Here is a 21,404-nt window from a genome sequence, read left to right on the forward strand (position 1 = left end):
CTACTACAATCAAGCAGTGTATAAAAACTTTGTTAAATAAAAATAAATTTTCTTAGGGTTTTATGTTACTTTGGGTTTTGTGCTGCATTACACTCTTCCAAACAACATGTTCATACAAACTGAAATGAGCGGGACATTATCTCTTCTGTGCCCACAACACGCCCGTTCATGTGGCTCCACAGCAAACGAAACTAGGTGGACTAAGGTACAGGGGAAAACGGAGGCCCTCTGGTCACAGTATCACATTTTTATTGTCAGCTGTGGCAGGGGGGAAACTGGGGACAAGATAAGAAAGGAATATTGCTAATGGTGGTGAGTTCAGTCAGAATAAAAAGACAAAGCTTCCTCAGAACTCCAGGCAGCAGAACCTAGGGACTGTTTCGTGACAGACAGCTTGCATCTGATACACAAAATGGAGGTTATTGCTCTCCAACTTCTCAGAGGCAAATGCAACACATGTTTTGAATAAGCAGATTCCATACAACTAACACCGCTAGGTGACATATGCAAGAGGTTCTAAGGGTGCAATATATCATCACAAGCACAAAGTAATATTTGAGGTTCTTCCTTTACATAGCTTTTTGTTGTTTTTATTTACCTCAGAAATTTTACCTCAGAGTGGGGATGGCCCTACAATTAGGCGGAAGTTAACCAGGGAGGGCAGCAGCAACAGCCACCTTTCCTGAATCCCCAATAATTCCCCTCAGTGTCCACACGGTATCTCATAATCTGGCCTGCTGCCTCAGGGGCAGTGAGGAATATTATCCTGCCACCAACACTGAGGTTAAGATTCAACTGCCAGTCTGGAACATGAAATGGGTAAGTGGGGTGGGGGTGGGTGCCATCTTGTCCTTTGTATCAGAAAGGAAACTACCTTCAACCATTGCAGGTGCATTTCAGCTAATACGTGCAGTGCGTGAACTGAATTATTCATGGCACAATCTACTGCCCTGTTCTGGAAAACTCATCTCATTCCTCAGTTAGTTTAACTGCTAGTCAACCTGAGGAGACTGTCATGGGTGGTGTATTGAAGGGCCTGTTCAACAGCAATGTCCTGACTGAAACATTCTCCTCAGACAGGCTGGCCTGGTTCCATTTTCCAAACACTTTTAATTTATTCTTGCCTGTGCCGTAAAACTCTTTGTATTGGTTTCGGGGACCAGCTGCTTCAATCTATTCACATGTTTGCCGTTTGATTTTATTGTACAGTTGACTGTGTTTATTGTAAGGCCCCCTGATAATGCAATGTTTAAATAAAAACATAAATTGAAGCACCTCTTTAATCTAGCCTTTGACACAAGAGATGTGTGCTTTCAGGACTCACCATATTCCTGTGATGGTAATCAGTTTTAACTGTTTTTAATTCTGAATTTTAAATTGTTGTAGTCCACCCTGGGGCCTGCTGGCAAACAGTGGGTAATACATTAATTAATTAATTAATTAATTAATTAATTAATTGCGACCTGAGGAGTATTTTTTAACTTTCAGTGAGGGGATCAAAATACAGAAAGCTATGCCTAGCCTTCTTTCAAAACTTTCCCAGGAACAGTGCTGAGGGAAACCTCCCCCCATGTACCCGGCCAAGTCATTGTTACATATTTAGACTCAAGAGAGATTAAGACAAAATTAAGCCAGATGTCTTTATTAGGCATAATCTGTTCCCTCTCACATACCTTTAATTAAAAGATCTGAAGAAATAGATTTACTGAACAAAGTCATTCTAAGGAGATTTTGCCAAGGATTACCCAAATTATAGGATTAAATTCATCATTTCATCAGTCACCCAAACACCAGTTTCCCCTTACTACAATTCAGTAGCTTTAGTCTGGATCTTTCAGTTTACCAAGTGAATCTTCTCTCACGCCACACTGAGAAGGGAAAAGAGAAAGTGAGAGAAAGTAGCAGTTAGAACATAAAATGGACTGAACCGTGGTGCAGTTAGGCAAAATAAAGACTCAATGGTCTTATGGAACATCTGTTTTTTAGGTCCTTAGAAATGTCACCTTTTCTGTTTGGGATCCGTCCAGTCCACCATACTGAGTGGAGCTATAGACTTCCACCCTCAAGTCCCACCTGGTGGCATTGCTAGACCAAACAAGCCTCTACTTCAGTAAATTCAGTGAAGCTCCTAATGTAATAATTGCTGAGTTTGCTCCCATCTAAGGCAGCAGGGGAAGCCCTGTGTTCCCTTGGTGTTCTTTCTTTCTTACTTACTTTCTGGCCAGGATTCTGAGCACTGCCATGTGCCTGGATCTAGCTACTTTTTAATTTCCAGAACGCACATGAGTATAGTGTTTCTCTGCGGCATCATGAGAACATATGAAGTTGCCTTTTTCCGAGTCAGACCATTGGTCCAACTAGCTCAATTGTATGTACCATGAGTGACAGCAGGGGTTCAGATAGGAGTTTTCCCCAGTCCTGCCTGAAGGCACCAGGAATTGAACATGAAACCTTCTGCACGCAAAGTAGATGCTCTACCACTGAGCTACTTCCCTTCTCCAAATCAAAAGGGCGGCTAGGCCCAACTGCTCCTGTCAGAGACGTTTGCTAGAGGAACTTGGCCCAAGCCCACCACAAGCCTTGTTGCCTGAAACCTTGTTTTGCACATTGATGAATAATTGGAACATGTCGCACAGTAAAATAATTTGCAAGATGCATATTGGGCGACACACACAAAAGGAGTTGATTCAAGTGCTCGAGAAATCTAACCATGGCACAATTTGATAAGATACGAATTAAGAAGTCATATCACAGTGGTTCTTCACGGTGGTTTATTTTCCCTTTTCTAAGTCATTTTATGGTTATTTAAGGAGAATTTTTGGACACCCTTCAAAGTCAACCAATTTATTTTTTCCTGCTGTTCTTAGTAATGAATGTTTTATTTTAACTTTGTTATTGTATATCATTTTCTTCTTGTTAATTGCCTTGTGGGGCTTGTTAGGGGTGAATGTTGGTGGGTGGGTGTGTATCTAAGTTTGCTGACAGAAAAGCACAGAACATTTATGAAAGAAGCCCATATGGCTTGCCTCACCTGGTGCGCTCTTCATTTCATACAGGTTTTCCCATTCATGTCAATAGAAGGGGCAATACTACCCACCAATACCCATGAGAACAGAGAAGAGTTGCTTCCACTGAAATGAATGGGTAAACCATTCCAGTTGGGAACTCCACATATATATTTGAATCCCATCACTTGCAAGGGACTGTAGAATTCCAGGGCATTTCTGAAGATCCAATTGGCTGGATCTCATCCAGTTTTAATAAAATAGTCTGTCAGACCAGATTCCAATTTTTCATCACTCTAATTTTGTTAGTTTTGTGGTTTAGATAGAATCCAACACATTCTTTACTCCACTAGAGGGCCTGCTACTGCCTTCCCCACCAGTGGAGCCAAGTAGAAAGCTGCCAAGTTCTTGGTGGTGGCAGCAAAAAATCTGGATTGCTGTGTTACAGTCAAACTTTTGAATTGGATCATCTTGGTGGTGAAATGTGGGGAGGGGAAGAGAGAGAGAGAGGGAGATTTGGAACCTCTTATGGGGCACCATATCACCAACATGCTTTTGCAATTGTCAGTGTAGCTCTTTTTGATGGCCTCCATTCAGTCATCCACAAGGAGGAGCATTTAAAAGCTAACTTACCAGGGGGTGAAATCTCTGGCTGTCCAAGATGTCAACAACCCAGGAACATCAATTACTTTCACTTCATTTGGGCCAATTAGGTCATCCGTCTGATCATTGTTGAAGTTTCCACACGCCCCACACACTTGTCCTTTCAAATCTGGACTAGCAGTCACCTGCACCCCTCCAGCTAGGTTCAGGTTTACTTCAACTTGAGGTGAACTCAGGGTGATGACTTCACCAGACAGATTAAGTATTATTGACTCTGTGATTTTGGATGGGATCTGAACTGGCAGCCCATTCACCTGAAACACACAAAACAGTTAAACAGGACAGAGAAAAGAGAAGCATACAATGAAACAGGGTTGTCTTCCAAGTGCTTGGCATCAAACTAGAGCTATAAGGTTTAACTGGTTTAATCTGGAAGATTGGGGATGGGGTACATGTGGCCAACCAGAGGTTGTGGGACTACAACTCCCATCATCTTTTATCATTGGCCATGGTTTTGGGATGGTGGGAGCTGGAGTCCATTAACATATGAAGGGTCATAAGTTCCTCATTCCTGCAGAGTATACTGATTTGTTGATGACTGAGAGCAACCTTGGGGGCTAGACCCTGCACCACCACACGGAGTGGTTAGGCGAATGCCGCTGGTCTCCATGAATACCATGATTTTTGTAGTGGCAGCCATGTTTTGTTTTTGTTTCTTACCCACATTGTGATGGAAATTCCATTTCAGATCAAGGGAATGCCCAGATGGAAACCCAGACAAGGAGGGCCCTGGGACAGCATCTTTCATTTTCCAAGGGCACCTAGAACAGCTCTGTTAAGGGCCCCATGTTTGATTACATTTATATCCTACCATTTCTCCAAGAACCGTATGGTGTTGTACATGATTCTCCACCCCAGGCCCCTCATTTTATCCTCATAAACCCTGTGCGGTAGGTTAGCTACCCCACCCTGTATTTTTGGAAGCCTTGTAAGAAGCTACTGCAGAAGAGTGAATGTGACTGACATCATGAGATGAACTGGTGCCTGAATGGTGATACCAAATGGGCAGTGATTCTTTGGGGAAGCTGAGGCCTAGGCATTTGATCAGACTTATTTTATCCTTGGATAATTGAAGCTGACATAGTAGTAGTGGCTAAAATAGGCTTGCCATATTTCAAAAAGTAAAATTTCGTTTTTAGGAAACCACCATAGTTGTTGAACTTTGGTTTTGTTATTGTTTTTTTTAAGGAAGCTTCCTCTTTCTGGCTAGGCCCTGGGTGGCATATTTCAGTTCTGCAAAGCTGGGCTGTTATGGACTCCTTCACAAAGGGAGAGATTTTAGATTTAGATTTGCAGAGTTGGAAGGGACCCTTAGGATCATCTCGTCCAACCCCCTGCAATGCAGGAATCTTTCACCCAACACATGGGACTCAAACCCACAACCCTGAGATTAAGAGTCTCATGCTGAGCTAGCCTCAGAGAGAGAGAATGCTTAATGCACACACAAAAACAAAACCCTCCCTGCTCAGAATTCCTTTCCTGACAGATGTGGAGCATTTCAATTCAAGAGATCTGGGGGGGGGGGGCAGAAAACAAAACAAAAGCCGGGTTGCCATACGTCCGGGAAATTCCTGACATCTCTTAAAATTCAAAAAATCCCCCCTGGACACCATTTTAGGTGTCCGATTTGCTGGCATGACCATAATTTTCCAGATGTATGGCAAGCCTAGGCTAAAACATCCAGGACCAAGGTGAAACTGTTCAAACATCCTTGTCATTAGTGCTAGGAGGAGTAATGTTGCAACATTGATACTATGAAAATGTTGGTGAGGGGTTTTATTTGCCATTACATTTACCTTACGTTGCTTCTTTATTATGGCTGTTAATATGAAATTATTATCTCAATTGTTGATTTTATGATGTTGTGTTCTCATAAGCCAGTTTGAGCATAATTGTGTGTGTGTGTGTGTGTGTGTGTGTGTGTGTGAGAGAGAGAGAGAGAGAGAGAGGGAAAGCGGCATACAACTAAAGTGGTTGTGGTGATGATGTTTATAATACAGTGACTGACCCAAAGTCATGGCAAAGTAGGGGATAATAAAACATATATTGTATAAATAAATATTTTAATACGTAAGTAAAACTTCTCCCTTTCTTGTTCAGCTTTCTACTTACCCAGGCCTCCTTCTGTCTATTCACAGTAATAAATAGACCCTTGTAGAAGAAATAGAGCAAGTTGGCAGTGACTACTCCATTGGGTGGACATGACGAAACTTCCACAATCACACGGAACCAATAATCAGAGTTGAAGTCACAAAGGGAAGTCAGTTGAAAGGTGCCAGGAGCAGGGACTTTCCCAGAAAGGCCATCAAAGGTGGATAGCTGAGCTCCAGGAATCAGGGAGCAGCGGGACTCTGTTGGGAAGATAAGTTTGAAAATATACAACCTGAAGTGTATGGAATTTCAAAAGCCTAAGCCTTCTGGGGCAGGATGAAACCAGGACATTGCCCTCTTCTATGTGGAAGATTTGGAACTAGTAGTTTAAGAGATCTGCTTCCTCCTTAGTCTTCTCTTTACTAGATTCAACATAACCAGTTCTTTTAGACTTTCTAGATAAGACCTTTTATAATCTTTGTTGCTCCCCTTGAAGCCTTTTCTATTTTGTAAATAACGGTTTATTGTGGCACTGTGAACTGTGACTCCCTACTTAGAAACATTGGAAACTGCAATAGTCAGAGCCATTGGTCCATCTAGCAATATGTTGTCTATGCTCACTGGCAGTGGCATTCCAAGATTTCAGGCAAGGGACATTTCGCGGTTGACCTGGAGTTGCTGGGGACTGAACAACCTTGAAAAGTGCTTTTTTAAAATTTCAAAGGAAGTTCCCATTGGCACCAATGGAGGGCTGAATCTATAATGCCCTGTCAATAAGGAACCCAAGAAAATATAGAGAATCCAACAGTGTTTACCCCTCTGTTCACAAGAACAAGCAATCATCAAAAGTTACCTATCCTGTTGCATCGCATGACGCCATTGATCACCTCGCAAGTTTCTTCTCCTTGGCAAGTGATGGCCTCACACCTGAACCCTCCAACTGCAGTGCAGATACATTTCTCCTTGCAGTCATTGAGCACCACAGGTTCATTAGGCTAGGGATCAAGAGATAACACTGGTATACAGGGGGAAAGGGTCAGAGAACACAGCCTAGGACCACTTGGAAAAGAAAGATTTTCATAGTAAAGGAAACCATCACTGAAAACTTAAGACGAGCTGGACTTGATCTGGCCACTGGGCATCAAGACCAGAATTCTGTTCCCATGGTGGCCAACAAAAAGCCCTATAGGAAGCCTGCAAGCCGAATCTGAGTACAACAACATTCGTGCTCCAGCAGCAGAGATAGAAGCTAGCCATGGTGACTAATAGCCATGAATAGCTTTCTGTTCTGGAAATATGTCTAATTCTCTTTCACAACAATTCAAGTTAGTGGCCACCACTGCCTCTTGTGGGAGTGAATTCCATAGTTTAACTAGAGATGCCTGACAAAAAGGGTTGTGTATAGGAAATCCAATACTATCCCCATCACCACCACTGCCTCCCTCTCCACATACCGGGAAATATCTGCCACGCTCAAAGCAGCCACACTCATCCAAGGAGATGCATTTCAGGCCATCAAAGAAGAAGCCAGGATCACACTGGCAGCCCTCAACACAGTATTCCGGGCATCGAATGTGGTCAGTCAGTCCAGCACAGTTGGTTTCACAGATGTTGGAACAAGTGGTATAATAACTGTTGGCAGGGCAAGTCACGGCTGCAAGAAAAGGGACACAGAGGGTTAATCGGGGGGGGTCCCGCATATAGCAGAAGCAGCAGAATTCAACCTGCCTGCTTTGGATGGGCATATGTGATGCTGGCCAGAGCAATGCTGGTCAACAAAAAGACCAGGTCAAAGGACCAATGAGATTTACCCCTTGGACAAGTGGAAGGAAGCAATGGAGGTTGATGCGTTAGAGATGATGAGATGCTAGCCCAACAACCTCAGTCAGCCCCCAAGTGGTCCTTGCTTGCTTACAACACCTTTTTACTTACAACAAGTCGGCAATGGCTCTACCCTTCATTGCCTCAGGCACCACTTACTCCTAGTCTCCTTGCCTTCTGCCTTGCCTGTCTCAGTGGGTACCAACCACCACTGGAAAGAAGGGAAAGCAGAATCAAGGTTCTCTTGGTACTCACGGCAGAAGGTTGCACTTCTCCAAGGCTCAATAGTGACCCTGGCCTCCTGGCAGGCTTTCATGTAGCTCTGGAGGCTCTGGCACAGGATCTGTTGGTCACCACCTCCTACACACAGGTCATTGATGCAGTTGTTCAGATATGGCTCGGGGTTCACTATGGCATGGCACGCACTGAATGGACCATTGGATGTAGTGAGGAGCCCACAGGAGCTGGGCTGTTTGAAAGCTTCTTTCTTCTCCTCCGCACAAACTAAGCAGCCCTCTGCACCACACCCATCCGTGCAGGATACGCCCAGGACTGGAATTTTCCAGGCGGCACCAAATTCATTCACATCAGTGACCACGGTGCCATCAGGGAGCTGAAGATCGTCACTCTGGTCTCCATTGTAGTTCCCACACAAGCCGCCTACGTAGTCCTGGTAGATGCTGGAAATAGTGACCCTCACGTGGGAATACAGGTCGTAGGTCAGTGCAAAGCCAAAGGTGGAGTCTATTGTGATACTGATCCCGTGCTGAAAGATTCTAAGTTGCCCAGACAAAAGATTCACAGGGAGGCGTTGAAATACTCCATCCACCTGGAGAAATAAAGGGGATTGGCCTACTGAGTAGGGTGTGCTATGCAGAATAAGGGCCAATCTAGCCAAGATGCCATTCACACAATTAGCAGCTGGCAACTTAAAAATATATTGCAAGCTCATATGGAATGGACTTCGGTGAGAGAGATAGGGTCTTTAACGTTTGTGCGCTTTGTCATAGTCCCAAAACAAGATGCGTGATCTGCAGCTGCTATTTCTGTTGGGCTACGTAAGGAAAGCTTCCATTCACTCAAATGGGATCTCTTTTCCAATGCAAGGAGCAAACACAGGGATAGGATGATTCAGATTTGAAAGTTTAGCAGTGTGTGGGGGTGATGGTGATGATGATGATGATGTGTTAGGCCTCCCTTCTGCACAAACTCACCCAGTAGGGTACAAACTTGGATTAGGCTACCAAACCTGCAATTGACTTCTTAGAACCATTCACACAGTAGTTATGTGTGTGAAAACTACTGCTTCTACTCTGGCCCTAAAAGAAGGATGGTGAGCAAATCATCTCCAAAACAATGTTCTAACCCATAGGCAAATATCTCAGGATGATTAGCGGGTGGCCTGATCCTGGTTACAGAGTGAGTAGGAGATGAACGCCCACCCCACCAAGCTTGTCGATTTAGCAGCATGAAGAGACTCACCAGCACTACTCCCCAGTTGTTCCTCAGCAAAACAAGCTGCTTGTCAAGGACCTCCACATAGACCCTCGTGGGAAGTGTGATCTCCCCATTGCCCCAAGGCTCATTCTTGACAATAACAACTAAGGGTTTCAAGCTCTGGGTTGGCTTCTGCAGCTTGGTTAAGACGTAGGTGCAGGTACCCTGGAAGTTAATGATTCGGCCATCGAAGGACAGATAGAGGTCACCAACCACCGAGCAGGTGGCATTTCCAACTGCGTGGCACTTGCGGTACCCTTCCACCGTTTTGCATTCTTCATTGGGGGTGCAGGGAGCGGTAACACACACCACATTTCCACCAGCCTGGCACCTGCAACGTTCCTCACAAGTTGGATAGAAATCTTCCAAGGCTGGATAGTAGCGTCCCTTGTAGAAGCAGCCACACTCAGACATAGGGACGCAAGTGTCAGAGCTCCTGACAAAGCCCTCATTGCACACACAGCCCTCCTCACACTTCTCCGGGCATCGAGGCGGGACTTGCAGGCTGCTGCAGGTCTGGTCACAGCCCTTGGCGCAATGTTCATAGTGACTGTTGAGTGGACAGGGTAGGGCTGCAAGTGCAAAACAGAGAGGTTAGCCAATGTTATGCTTTAGTGGTCTCCTGCAAATCTTGCATCTACAAAGAAGTAGAGGCTGGTTCATTCGGGACAATGTGGACCTGCCCCACCAAACTCGGCCTAGCTTTACCCAGCCCCACCTGAGTGCTTTCTTACTTTCAACCAGTGCAGTGGGTGGCAATAACTGCCAGCTTTCTTCCCCTAAGTCTTTGTGTTGCCCCGTAAAACCCTGCAAGGAGGAGGATGGGGAGAAAACTAGAATTTGTTGTCTCCGTTTCTCATTGTTTCTGGCTCCAACTACTCTTGAGCTCCCTGCCTTGCTCCCTACACATCCTGCCATCACTGCTAAGAGAGGATCGATGTGCAGCCACATCACACGTGCATGGTTGCTAGAGTCACAAACAGGGGATGGTATGATATCATATTCTCTCACCTTTTCTGGCAGGAGGGGGAACAATCAAAAGTGGAATCTTCTTCTTCCTGTCACACTTTTCCAGCAGAGAGCACACTGTATTTTGAATTGGACTATGAACTTTTGCAACTTTAAAGGATGGTTGCCTGGATCTGTCTAAAGCCCTGTAGGCTGGGCAAGACATATATTTGACTAAACATGTGAGTGTGTGCGTTTATATAGACAATTTGAGAGTGATTTCTTTGTTAAAAGGGAAACATAGAAGGGAGATGATGAAAGTCTGTCTGGTGGGCTTGGAGAGTTACCTCTTTCTTCTCTCATTCCTTCTCCCCTGTTTCTAAACTGTTCTCTTATCTGCACTGTTCCCTCCTCTCATTATCTGCCCCTAGACCCTGCTGGAAATGAACTTAACCTTCCTAGCAGGAACTGCTTCAAACAATGGAGCACTCACGGCAGAAGGTTGCAGACCTCCAGGGGTATATGGTGACCCCAACAGCTCGGCAGTCTGCGGCATAGCTGGCAATGGCCGCACACATGAAGGCATAGCGTCTCTTGTAGAAACAATAGTCGTAAATGCAATCTTGGAAGGCGCCCTCTTCGTCAACCTGGCCGTGGCACTCCCGGAAGGGCCCATCCTTGGCCACAATAAGCCCACATTCCTGGCCTGCTGCACGCTGCTGGGCAGCTAATTCTTCCATCCCTGGACATTTGGGGTCCACTATCTCCTTGCATTTTGGGTCAATGTTCTCAATTCCACTGCCGCCAAATACTGGCCTATCGGGAATCAGAATGCTCCCAGGCACAAGGGCATCATCTTCCGGGTTCCCGTTGAAGTTTCCACACAGGCCACGCAGGATGTCAGCATAGGTGTTGGGCACCGTGACTGACACCTTGCTGTCCCAGTTAAAGGTCACCACGAGGCCAAAGTCAGTCTCAATCACAGCATCCTGGCCCCTCCTATATAACTTGATTCTTCCTCCAGCTGCACTATAGGGAAGGCAGGTGAGCAAGCCTTCGACCTAGGAAGACAGGAGAAGATGCTGCTGTTGAAAAAATGAAAAGGATATTTGGAGCTCTTGTTTCCCACCCCCATAATCTCAACAGGAGGTGTGTCAAACTCCAGTCCAGGGGTCTAGTGTGGCCGTGCAAGTCTCTATCTGACACCTTTGACCTTTCTGCGTTCACACACCCAGCCCCCGATTTGCACCCCCCTTGAGTGCTCTTGCCTGGTTGGAAAGCCAAACTCCCACTGGTATATGCCCCAGTGTAGTCCTTCCACAACTTAATAGGGAGGAGGATGTGGTCAGAATTAGTTTTCATTGGCTGTCAGCCAGCGGACAGTGGCCACAACACAAGAGTCCTCTGCAAATGGCACCAGAGGGGACTAATCATAACCATAATGATATCCCACTGTTAGCCAGACTCACCAAGACTTTGCCAGAATGTTGCCTGCTGACTATAATCTCAACATCATAGACGTTGACTTGAACACTCCGGGTCCAGGTCACAGCAGTATTTCCCCGGTATTCATTTTGAACATAGACACCGAACCCTTCCAGTTCCAGGGGTCTGTTGAAAACCTCAGCAAGCACATAGGCACAGGGCCCTTGGAAATCAAATCTCTTTTTGTCAAAGCTCAAGTAGTGGGGATCCCCGGATGCAGAGCAGGTGCTGTTCCCAGTCGGATAGCATCCCCGCACGCCTTTGACCACTTGGCATCGTTCCGTTGGTTTGCAAGCACTAGCTGCACACTCCACCACCCTCCTGGTCGGGTTGCACACACAACGCTTATGGCACATGTCATCCGCCCAGAAAGCCTCATTGGGGGCATAGGGGCGCCCTTCGTACAGACAACCGCAGCTGCTCTTGGGGATGCATGATCCTTGGCTCAGCACAAAACCCTCAAGGCACTGGCAGCCTTCGACACACACAGCTGGGCAGAGCTTTGGCCCTTGAATTTGGTCATCCATGCAGGTGGCTGGGCAGGCTGTTCCGCAGGTTTGGTACTGGCTGTTCGGAGGGCAGTCCAGGTCTGTAGGGAAGAGAAGGGGTTGGGTGGGTCACAGTGGTGATGTTATGTTGACCCTACTGGCAACATGGACTAACACAGCAGGTGGATTCTGAATACAAATCTTGAGAATGAGAGCCTGGTCTTCTGCCCTGCCACCCAGTTCCTACACTGAGTGCACTACTGTGCATTTATATTGGATCACATCCCCACTATGCATTCATAGCACTTTTAGACCACTTTAAGAATTATGATTTCCCCCAGAGAATCCTGGGAACGGTGGCTTGTTATTTAGGAGACTGCTCACCTTTAAGACCCCCATCTGAAACAAGGCCCCCTTCAGTTAGTTCATCCCCTTCTTTTCCGTGCTTTGCATACTCACAGCATCCAGAGTCCCTTCTCCAGTCACCAATTTGGGCTCCCTCGCTCTGGCAGGCATCGGCATAGGCTGCCAGGGCATCACACAAGGACTGTTTGTTGCCTTCGGTGGAGCAGACGTCGAACACACAGTTTGTAAAGTAGATTGTGGGGGGCACCTTGGCATGGCAAGAAGCAAAGGGGCCATTGGAAACCTTGGTTAGCAGACCACAGTAGGCCTCTGACTCATACTTCTGGGCCTGATCGGATTCGCAAGGCTTACATGGCCCATTGCAATCATGCCAGCAAAGGCTGCCAATAGTCGTCACCTCCCAGCTTTCACCAAAGGCCGGGATGTTAGGGGCTGTGGTGCCTGCAGGGGTTTCGAAGTCATCGTTGGGATTCTCGTTGTAATTCCCACATAAGCCACCGACAGCCTCCTGATAAGCACTGCTGATGGTGACACGGAGATGGTGACTCCAGTCGTAAGATACCTTCAGCTGGAAGTCCGTGGAAAGTATGACAGAAGTGCCAACCTGCAAAATTTGCAAGTTCCCACCCTTCAGATAAATGGGCAAGTGTGCCCGGATACCATTGACCTGTATTACAGAGGAAGAAAGACACAAGAGTGTAAAATCACCTTTTGCTCATGTGTAACAGCAGAAGCTAAACTAAGCTAAGCTTCTATTGGACTACAGGTTTTGGCTATTTTTGGATACGATTGGGCACCATCTGGATGCCACGAATCTTAAAAATATTCATGGATTTGAACCAAATTGGACATGTTTGTTCCTGAGATCCATGAGCAGGTTTTCCTCTTTCTTTGGATATGAGTGGCTGGCATTTTGAATCATGGAAGGAACCTTTAGAAGCTGCACTGATCCTTTGGTTTCTTCTCCTTCCCTAGCAATGCCAGGTACAAATTTGCTGGTGGCTTATATGTAAAGATGTTTCATAAGTCAAGATGGCAGGGCCTAAAAATGTCACCAATCTTTGTTTTACAACTTGAACATGTGCAGTAACCATCAGCTCCATGGCCGCCATGCACTCATAAGTAGCATTGAACTTGCCTTCTGAATCAACTCTGAACCGTTCAATACTCACCTGTACAAAACCAATTTCTGATCTGGTCATGGTGATGGTATACCCATAAACCTCAGTTGTCACCACAGACACATAGGACACTGCTTTGTTCCCCCGGTTTTCATTCTTGGCAAAGATATGGAAAGATGGAAGTCTGAAGCTTTCAGCACGTGTTTTGACAATAGTATAGGTGCAAGTGCCTTGGAAGTCATACTTGCGTCCGTCAAAAGTGTTGTAGTGCGGGTCACCCATACCCCAGCAGGTAGCATTAGAGGATGGCACACAGTGCGGTTGACCATTTATCATCTTGCACACCATGCCTCTTCGGCACTTTACAATGGTACAGCTGGGTGGTGGTACAACTAAGGACAGGAGGAAGAAAGTTAGTTGTCTGTAAACCTATTGGAGTTGAGGGAAAGCTTCCTACATCATCATTATTAATATTATTGAAAGAATATCAGGTTTCTAACTTCTGATACACTATTGCATCTAATATCTCTAAATCCAGGGATTCAAAATTGGAAACCCTACTTTAAAAATGAAAGAAGAGAATAATAATTTAATAATTCTGCAAGCAAACAGATGAGGGGGTCACATCTCTCACAACTTGCTATAAGATTACAATGAATCACTCTTCCCTTCACAGGAGCACTGAGGAGGCCAACACAGTTCTGGAACCGTGGGGAGGGAACGTTCAATTCTGTCTCTATGTGCTGCTACAGTCTTGACAAATACTGCCTCTCTGAAAGTGCTTTTTACGTTTCAAAGGAAGTGCCCGTTGCCACCAGTGGAGGGTTGAATTCATAATGCCCAGCTCTCCTTGCCTATTTCGCAGGAATCCAAGAGAATACAGGGAATCCAAAAATCCCTCTGTTCATTTAGAAAAGTAATCATCACAAGTCACCTTTCTTGTGGCATCGCATGATGCCATCGATCACCTCACAAGTTTCTTCTCCTTGGCAAGTGATGGCCTCACACCTGAACCCTCCAGCTGCAGTGCAGATGCATTTCTCCTTACAGTTATTGAGCACCACAGGTTCATTAGGCTAGGGATCAAGAGATAACACTGGTATACAGGGGGAAAGGGTCAGAGAACACAGCCTAGGACCACTTGGAAAAGAAAGATTTCCATAGTAAAGGAAACCACCATTGAAAACGTAAGACGAGCCAGGCTTGATGTGGCCACTGGGCATCGAGACCAGAATTCTGTTCCCATGGTGGCCAACAAGAAGCCCTATAGGAAGTTTGCAAGCCGCAGCTGAGTACAACAACATTCTTGCTCCAGCAGCAGAGATAGAAGCTAGCCATTGTGATTAATAGCCATGGATAGATTTCTGTTCTGGAAATATGTCTAATCCTCTTTCACAACCATTCAAGTTAATGGTCATCACTGCATCTTGTGGGAGTGGATTCCTTAGTTTAACTAGAGATGCCTGACAAAAAGGGTTGTGTATAGGAAATCCAATACTATCCCCATCACCACCACTGCCTCCCTCTCCACATACCGGGAAATATCTGCCACGCTCAAAGCAGCCACACTCATCCAAGGAGATGCATTTCAGGCCATCAAAGAAGAAGCCAGGATCACACTGGCAGCCCTCGACACAGTATTCCGGGCATCGAATGTGGTCAGTCAGTCCAGCACAGTTGGTTTCACAGATGTTGGAACAAGTGGTATAATAACTGTTGGCAGGGCAAGTCACGGCTGCAAGAAAAGGGACACAGAGGGTTAATCGGGGGGTCCCGCATATAGCAGAAGCAGCAGAATTCAACCTGCCTGCTTTGGATGGGCATATGTGATGCTGGCCAGAGCAATGCTGGTCAACAAAAAGACCAGGTCACAGCACCAATGAGATTTACCCCTTGGAGAAGTGGAAGGAAGCAATGGAGGTTGATCCGTTAGAGATGATAAGATGCTAGCCTAACAACCTCAGTCAGACCCCAAGTGGTCCTTGCTTGCTTGCAACACCTTTTTACTTACAACAAGTCGGCAATGGCTCTGCCCTTCATTGCCTCAGACACCACTTACTCCTAGTCTCCTTGCCTTGTGCCTTGCCTGTCTCAGTGGGTACCAACCACCACTGGAAAGAAGGAAAAGCAGAATCAAGGTTCTCTTGGTACTCACGGCAGAAGGTTGCACTTCTCCAAGGCTCAATAGTGACCCTGGCCTCCTGGCAGGCTTTCATGTAGCTCTGGAGGCTCTGGCACAGGATCTGTTGGTCACCACCTCCTACACACAGGTCATTGATGCAGTTGTTCAGATATGGCTCGGGGTTCACTATGGCATGGCACGCACTGAATGGACCATTGGATGCAGTGAGGAGCCCACAGGAGCTGGGCTGTTTGAAAGCTTCTTTCTTCTCCTCCGCACAAAGTAAGCAGCCCTCTTCACCACACCCATCCGTGCAGGGTACGCCAACAACTGGAATTTTCCAGGCAGCACCAAATTCATTCTCATCAGTGACCACGGTGCCATCAGGGAGCTGGAGATCGTCACTCTGGTCTCCATTGTAGTTCCCACACAAGCCGCCTATGTAGTCCTGGTAGATGCTGGGAATAGTGACCCTCACGTGGGAATACAGATCGTAGGTCAGTGCAAAGCCAAAGGTGGAGTCTATTGTGATACTGATCCCATGCTGAAAGATTCTGAGACGCCCATACAAAAGATTCACAGGGAGGCGCTGCAATACTCCATCCACCTGGAGAAATAAAGGGGATTGGCCTACTGAATAAGGTGTGCTATGCAGAATAAGGGCCAATCTAGCCAAGATGCCATTCACACAATTAGCAGCTGGCTACATGAAAATATATTGCAAGCTCATATGGAATGGACCTCGGCGAGAGAGGTAGGGTCTTTGTCACAGTCCCGAAACAGGATGGGTCATCTGCAGCTGGTATTTCTGTTGGGCTAGATAAGGAAAGCTTCCATTCACTCAAATGGGATCTCTTTTCCAATGCAAGGAGCAAACACAGGGAGGGGATGATTCAGATTGAAAGTTTAGCAGTGCGTGGGCGTGATTATGATTATGTGTAAGGCTTCCCTACTGCACATATTCACCCATCAGGGTGCAAACTTGGATCGTGCTCCCGAGCCTGCAATTGACTTCTTAGAACCATTCACACAGTAGTTATGTGTGTGAAAACTACTGCTTCTACTCTGGCCCTAAAAGAAGGATGGTGAGCAAATCATCTCCAAAACAATCTTCTAACCCATAGGCAAATATCTCAGGATGATTAGCGGGTGGCCTGATCCTGGTTACAGAGTGAGTAGGAGATGAAAGCCCACCCCACCAAGCTTGTCGATTTAGCAGCATGAAGAGACTCACCAGCACTACTCCCCAGTTGTTCCTCAGCAAAACAAGCTGCTTGTCAAGGACCTCCACATAGACCATTGTGGGAAGTGTGATCTCCCCATTGCCCCAAGGCTCATTCTTGACAATAACAACTAAGGGTTTCAAGCTCTGGGTTGGCTTCTGCAGCTTGGTTAAGACGTAGGTGCAGGTACCCTGGAAGTTAATGATTCGGCCATCGAAGGACAGATAGAGGTCACCAACCACCGAGCAGGTGGCATTTCCAACTGCGTGGCACTTGCGGTACCCTTCCACCGTTTTGCATTCTTCATTGGGGGTGCAGGGAGCGGTAACACACACCACATTTCCACCAGCCTGGCACCTGCAACGTTCCTCGCAAGTTGGATAGAAATCTTCCAAGGCTGGATAGTAGCGTCCCTTGTAGAAGCAGCCACACTCAGACATAGGGATACAAGTGTCAGTGCTCCTGACAAAGCCCTCATTGCACACACAGCCCTCCTCACACTTCTCCGGGCATCGAGGCGGGACTTGCAGGCTGCTGCAGGTCTGGTCACAGCCCTTGGCACAATGTTCATAGTGACTGTTGAGTGGACAGGGTAGGGCTGCAAGTGCAAAACAGAGAGGTTAGGCAGTGTTATGCTTTAGTGGTCTCATTCAAATTTTGCATCTACAAAGAAGTAGAGGCTGGTTCATTCAGAACAATATGGACCTGCCCCACCAAACTCGGCCTGGCTTTACGCAGCCCCACCTGAGTGTCTTCTTACTTCCAGCCATTGCAGTGGGTGGCAATAGCTGCCAGCCTCCTTCCCCTAAGTCTTTGTGTTGCCCCGTAAAACCCTGCAAGGAGGAGGATGGGGAGAAAACTAAAATTTGTTGTCTCCGTTTCTCATTGTTTCTGGCTCCAACTACTCTTGAGCTCCCTGCCTTGCTCCCTACAAATCCTGCCATCACCGCTAAGAGAGGATCGATGTGCAGCCACATCACAGGTCATGGTTGCTAGAGTCACAAACAGGGGATGGTATGATATCATATTCTCTCACCTTTTCTGGCAGGAGGGGGAACAATAGAAAGCGGAATCTTCTTCTTCCTGTGACACTTTTCCAGCAGAGAGCACACTGTAATTTGAATTGGACTATGAACTTTTGCAACTTTAAAGGATGGTTGCTTGGATCTGTCTAAGCCCTGTAGCCTGGGCAAGACATTTCTTTGACTAAACATGTCAGCGTGTGCGTTTATATAGACAATTTGAGCGCGATTTCTTTGTTAAAAGGGAAACATAGAAGGGAGATGATGAAAGTCTGTCTGGTGGGCTTGGAGAGTTACCTCTTTCTTCTCTCATTCCTTCTCCACTGTTTCTAAACTGTTCTTTTATCTGCACTGTTCCCTCCTCTCATTATCTGCCCCTAGACCCTGCTGGAAATGAACTTAACCTTCCTAGCAGGAACTGCTTCAAACAATGGAGCACTCACGGCAGAAGGTTGCAGACCTCCAGGGGTATATGGTGACCCCAACAGCTCGGCAGTCTGCGGCATAGCTGGCGATGGCCGCACACATGAAGGCATAGCGTCCCTTGTAGAAACAATAGTCGTAAATGCAATCTTGGAAGGCGCCCTCTTCGTCAACCTGGCCGTGGCACTCCCGGAAGGGCCCATCCTTGGCCACAATAAGCCCACATTCCTGGCCTGCTGCACGCTGCTGGGCAGCTAATTCTTCTATCCCTGGGCATTTGGGGTCCACTATCTCCTTGCATTTTGGGTCAATATTCTCAATTCCACTGCCGCCAAATACTGGCCTATCGGGAATCAGAATGCTCCCAGGCACAAGGGCATCATCTTCAGGGTTCCCGTTGAAGTTTCCACACAGGCCACGCAGAATGTCGGCATAGGTGTTGGGCACCGTGACTGACACCTTGCTGTCCCAGTTAAAGGTCACCACGAGGCCAAAGTCAGTCTCAATCACAGCATTCTGGCCCCTCCTATATAACTTGATTCTTCCTCCAGCTGCACTATAGGGAAGGAAGGTGAGCAAGCCTTCGACCTAGGAAGACAGGAGAAGATGCTGCTGTTGAAAAAATGAAAAGGGTATTTGGAGCTCTTGTTCCCCCCCCCCCCATAATCTCAACAGGAGGTGTGTCAAACTCCAGTCCAGGGGTCCAGTGTGGCCGTGCAAGTCTCTATCTGACACCTTTGACCTTTCTGCGTTCACACACCCAGCCCCCGATTTGCACCCCCCTTGAGTGCTCTTGCCTGGTTGGAAAGCCAAACTCCCACTGGTATATGCCCCAGTGTACTCCTTCCACAACTTAATAGGGAGGAGGATGTGGTCAGAATTAGTTTTCATTGGCTGTCAGCCAGCGGACAGTGGCCACAACACAAGAGTCCTCTGCAAATGGAACCAGAGGGGACTAATCATAACCATAATGATATCCCACTTTTAGCCAGACTCACCAAGACTTTGCCAGAATGTTGCCTGCTGACTATAATCTCAACATCATAGACGTTGACTTGAACACTCCGGGTCCAGGTCACAGCAGTATTTCCCCGGTATTCATTTTGAACATAGACACTGAACCCTTCCAGTTCCAGGGGTCTGTTGAAAACCTCAGCAAGCACATAGGCACAGGGCCCTTGGAAATCAAATCTCTTTTTGTCAAAGCTCAAGTAGTGGGGATCCCCGGATGCAGAGCAGGTGCTGTTCCCAGTCGGATAGCATCCCCGCACGCCTTTGACCACTTGGCATCGTTCCGTTCGTTTGCAAGCACTAGCTGCGCACTCCACCACCCTCCTGGTCGGGTTGCACACACAACGCTTCTGGCACATGTCATCCGCCCAGAAAGCCTCATTGGGGGCATAGGGGCGCCCTTCGTACAGACAACCGCAGCTGCTCTTGGGGATGCATGATCCTTGGCTCAGCACAAAACCCTCAAGGCACTGGCAGCCTTCGACACACACAGCTGGGCAGAGCTTTGGCCCTTGAATTTGGTCATCCATGCAGGTGGCTGGGCAGGCTGTTCCGCAGGTTTGGTACTGGCTGTTCGGATGGCAGTCCAGGTCTGTAGGGAAGAGAAGGGGTTGGGTGGGTCACAGTGGTGATGTTATGTTGACCCTACTGGCAACATGGACTAACACAGCAGGTGGATTCTGAATACAAATCTTGAGAATGAGAGCCTGGTCTTCTGCCCTGCCACCCAGTTCCTACACTGAGTGCACTACTGTGCATTTATATTGGATCACATCCCCACTATGCATTCATAGCACTTTTAGACCACTTTAAGAATTATGATTTCCCCCAGAGAATCCTGGGAACGGTGGCTTGTTATTTAGGAGACCGCTCACCTTTAAGACTCCCATCTGAAACAAGGCCCCCTTCAGTTAGTTCATCCCCTTCTTTTCCTTGCTTTGCATACTCACAGCATCCAGAGTCCCTTCTCCAGTCACCAATTTGGGCTCCCTCGCTCTGGCAGGCATCGGCATAGGCTGCCAGGGCATCACACAAGGACTGTTTGTTGCCTTCGGTGGAGCAGACGTCAAACACACAGTTTGTAAAGTAGATTGTGGGGGGCACCTTGGCATGGCAAGAAGCAAAGGGGCCATTGGAAACCTTGGTTAGCAGACCACAGTAGGCCTCTGACTCATACTTCTGGGCCTGATCGGATTCGCAAGGCTTACATGGCCCATTGCAATCATGCCAGCAAAGGCTGCCAATAGTCGTCACCTCCCAGCTTTTACCAAAGGCCGGGATGTTAGGGGCTGTGGTGCCTGCAGGGGTTTCGAAGTCATCGCTGGGATTCTCGTTATAATTCCCACATAGGCCACCCACAGCCTTCTGATAAGCACTGCTGATGGTGACACGGAGACGGTGACGCCAGTCGTAAGATACCTTCAGCTGGAAGTCAGTGGAAAGTATGACAGAGGTGCCAACCTGCAAAATTTGCAAGTTCCCATCCTTCAGATAAATGGGCAAGTGTGCCCGGATACCATTGACCTGTATTACAGAGGAAGAAAGACACGAGAGGGTAAAATCACCATTTGCTCATGTGTAGCAGCAGATGCTAAACTAAACTAAGCTAAGCTAAGCCTGCTTCTCCATCTATTGGGCTACAAATTTTGGCTGTTTTTTGATACGATTGGACACCATCTCGATGCCATGAACCTTAAAAAACTGCATGGATTTGAACCAAATTGGACATGTTTGTTCCTGAGATCCATGAGCAGGTTTTCCTCTTTCTTTGGATATGAGTGGCTGGCATTTTGAATCATGGAAGGAACCTTTAGAAGCTGCACTGATCCTTTGGTTTCTTCTGCTTCCCTAGCAATGCCAGGTACAAATTTGCTGTTGGCTTATATGTAAAGATGTCTCAAAAGTCAAGATGGCAGGGCCTAAAAATGTCACCAGTCGAGTGAGGACTTCCGGGTTGGCGTCATCGGTAATGGCGGATTCCCTCTAAGCTTCTGAGGGACCAGCTCCGTGGGATCGGGTCTGACCGCTGCGGCGAAGCGGGGACCCTTCAAAAATCACAGGCGGGTGAAGCCTGTGAACGTGGGGACTCTGCGGGCACCTTTTGCACCCCCCAAACAG

General features: G+C 47.0%; 2 protein-coding genes across 2 annotated transcripts; both read right to left on the minus strand.

The window, feature by feature from the left end:
• Nucleotides 1-873: 873 nt before the first annotated feature.
• LOC308484086 (IgGFc-binding protein-like) lies at nt 874-12,799 on the minus strand. The gene is made up of 10 exons (XM_081018623.1): nt 12,458-12,799; nt 11,495-12,099; nt 10,519-11,086; nt 9,063-9,649; nt 7,836-8,409; nt 7,214-7,413; nt 6,613-6,754; nt 5,781-6,019; nt 3,639-3,922; nt 874-1,868 (listed from the first exon to the last, which is right to left on the minus strand). Exons 2-10 carry the CDS (start codon nt 12,035-12,037, stop codon nt 1,859-1,861), a joined length of 3,147 nt encoding a protein of 1,048 aa, XP_080874749.1. The 5' UTR covers nt 12,038-12,099; nt 12,458-12,799; the 3' UTR covers nt 874-1,858.
• Nucleotides 12,800-14,408: 1,609 nt separating this feature from the next.
• Nucleotides 14,409-20,963, minus strand: LOC308483175 (IgGFc-binding protein-like; the record flags this gene model as incomplete). Its single annotated transcript, XM_081016761.1, has 8 exons — nt 14,409-14,561; nt 14,940-15,220; nt 15,641-16,214; nt 16,842-17,428; nt 18,296-18,863; nt 19,274-19,878; nt 20,237-20,810; nt 20,928-20,963. 8 exons carry the CDS (start codon nt 20,961-20,963, stop codon nt 14,409-14,411), a joined length of 3,378 nt encoding a protein of 1,125 aa, XP_080872887.1.
• Between the last annotated feature and the right edge of the window lie 441 nt (nt 20,964-21,404).

The sequence above is a fragment of the Podarcis pityusensis genome (genome assembly GCF_964106645.2).
Source record: "Podarcis pityusensis genome assembly, chromosome: 8".
In the NCBI taxonomy this organism is placed as follows: domain Eukaryota; kingdom Metazoa; phylum Chordata; class Lepidosauria; order Squamata; family Lacertidae; genus Podarcis; species Podarcis pityusensis.

Bases quoted from the DNA above. Each gene is read 5' to 3' on its own strand.
- LOC308484086 (XM_081018623.1), bottom strand. From the start codon at position 12,037: ATGGATGACCAAATTCAAGGGCCAAAGCTCTGCCCAGCTGTGTGTGTC. The intron at 11,087-11,494 runs GTGAGTCTGGCT...CTGTCTTCCTAG, and splicing joins AACATTCTGGCAAAGTCTTG to GTCGAAGGCTTGCTCACCTG. The intron at 8,410-9,062 runs GTGAGTCTCTTC...TTATTTCTCCAG, and splicing joins ACAACTGGGGAGTAGTGCTG to GTGGATGGAGTATTTCAACG.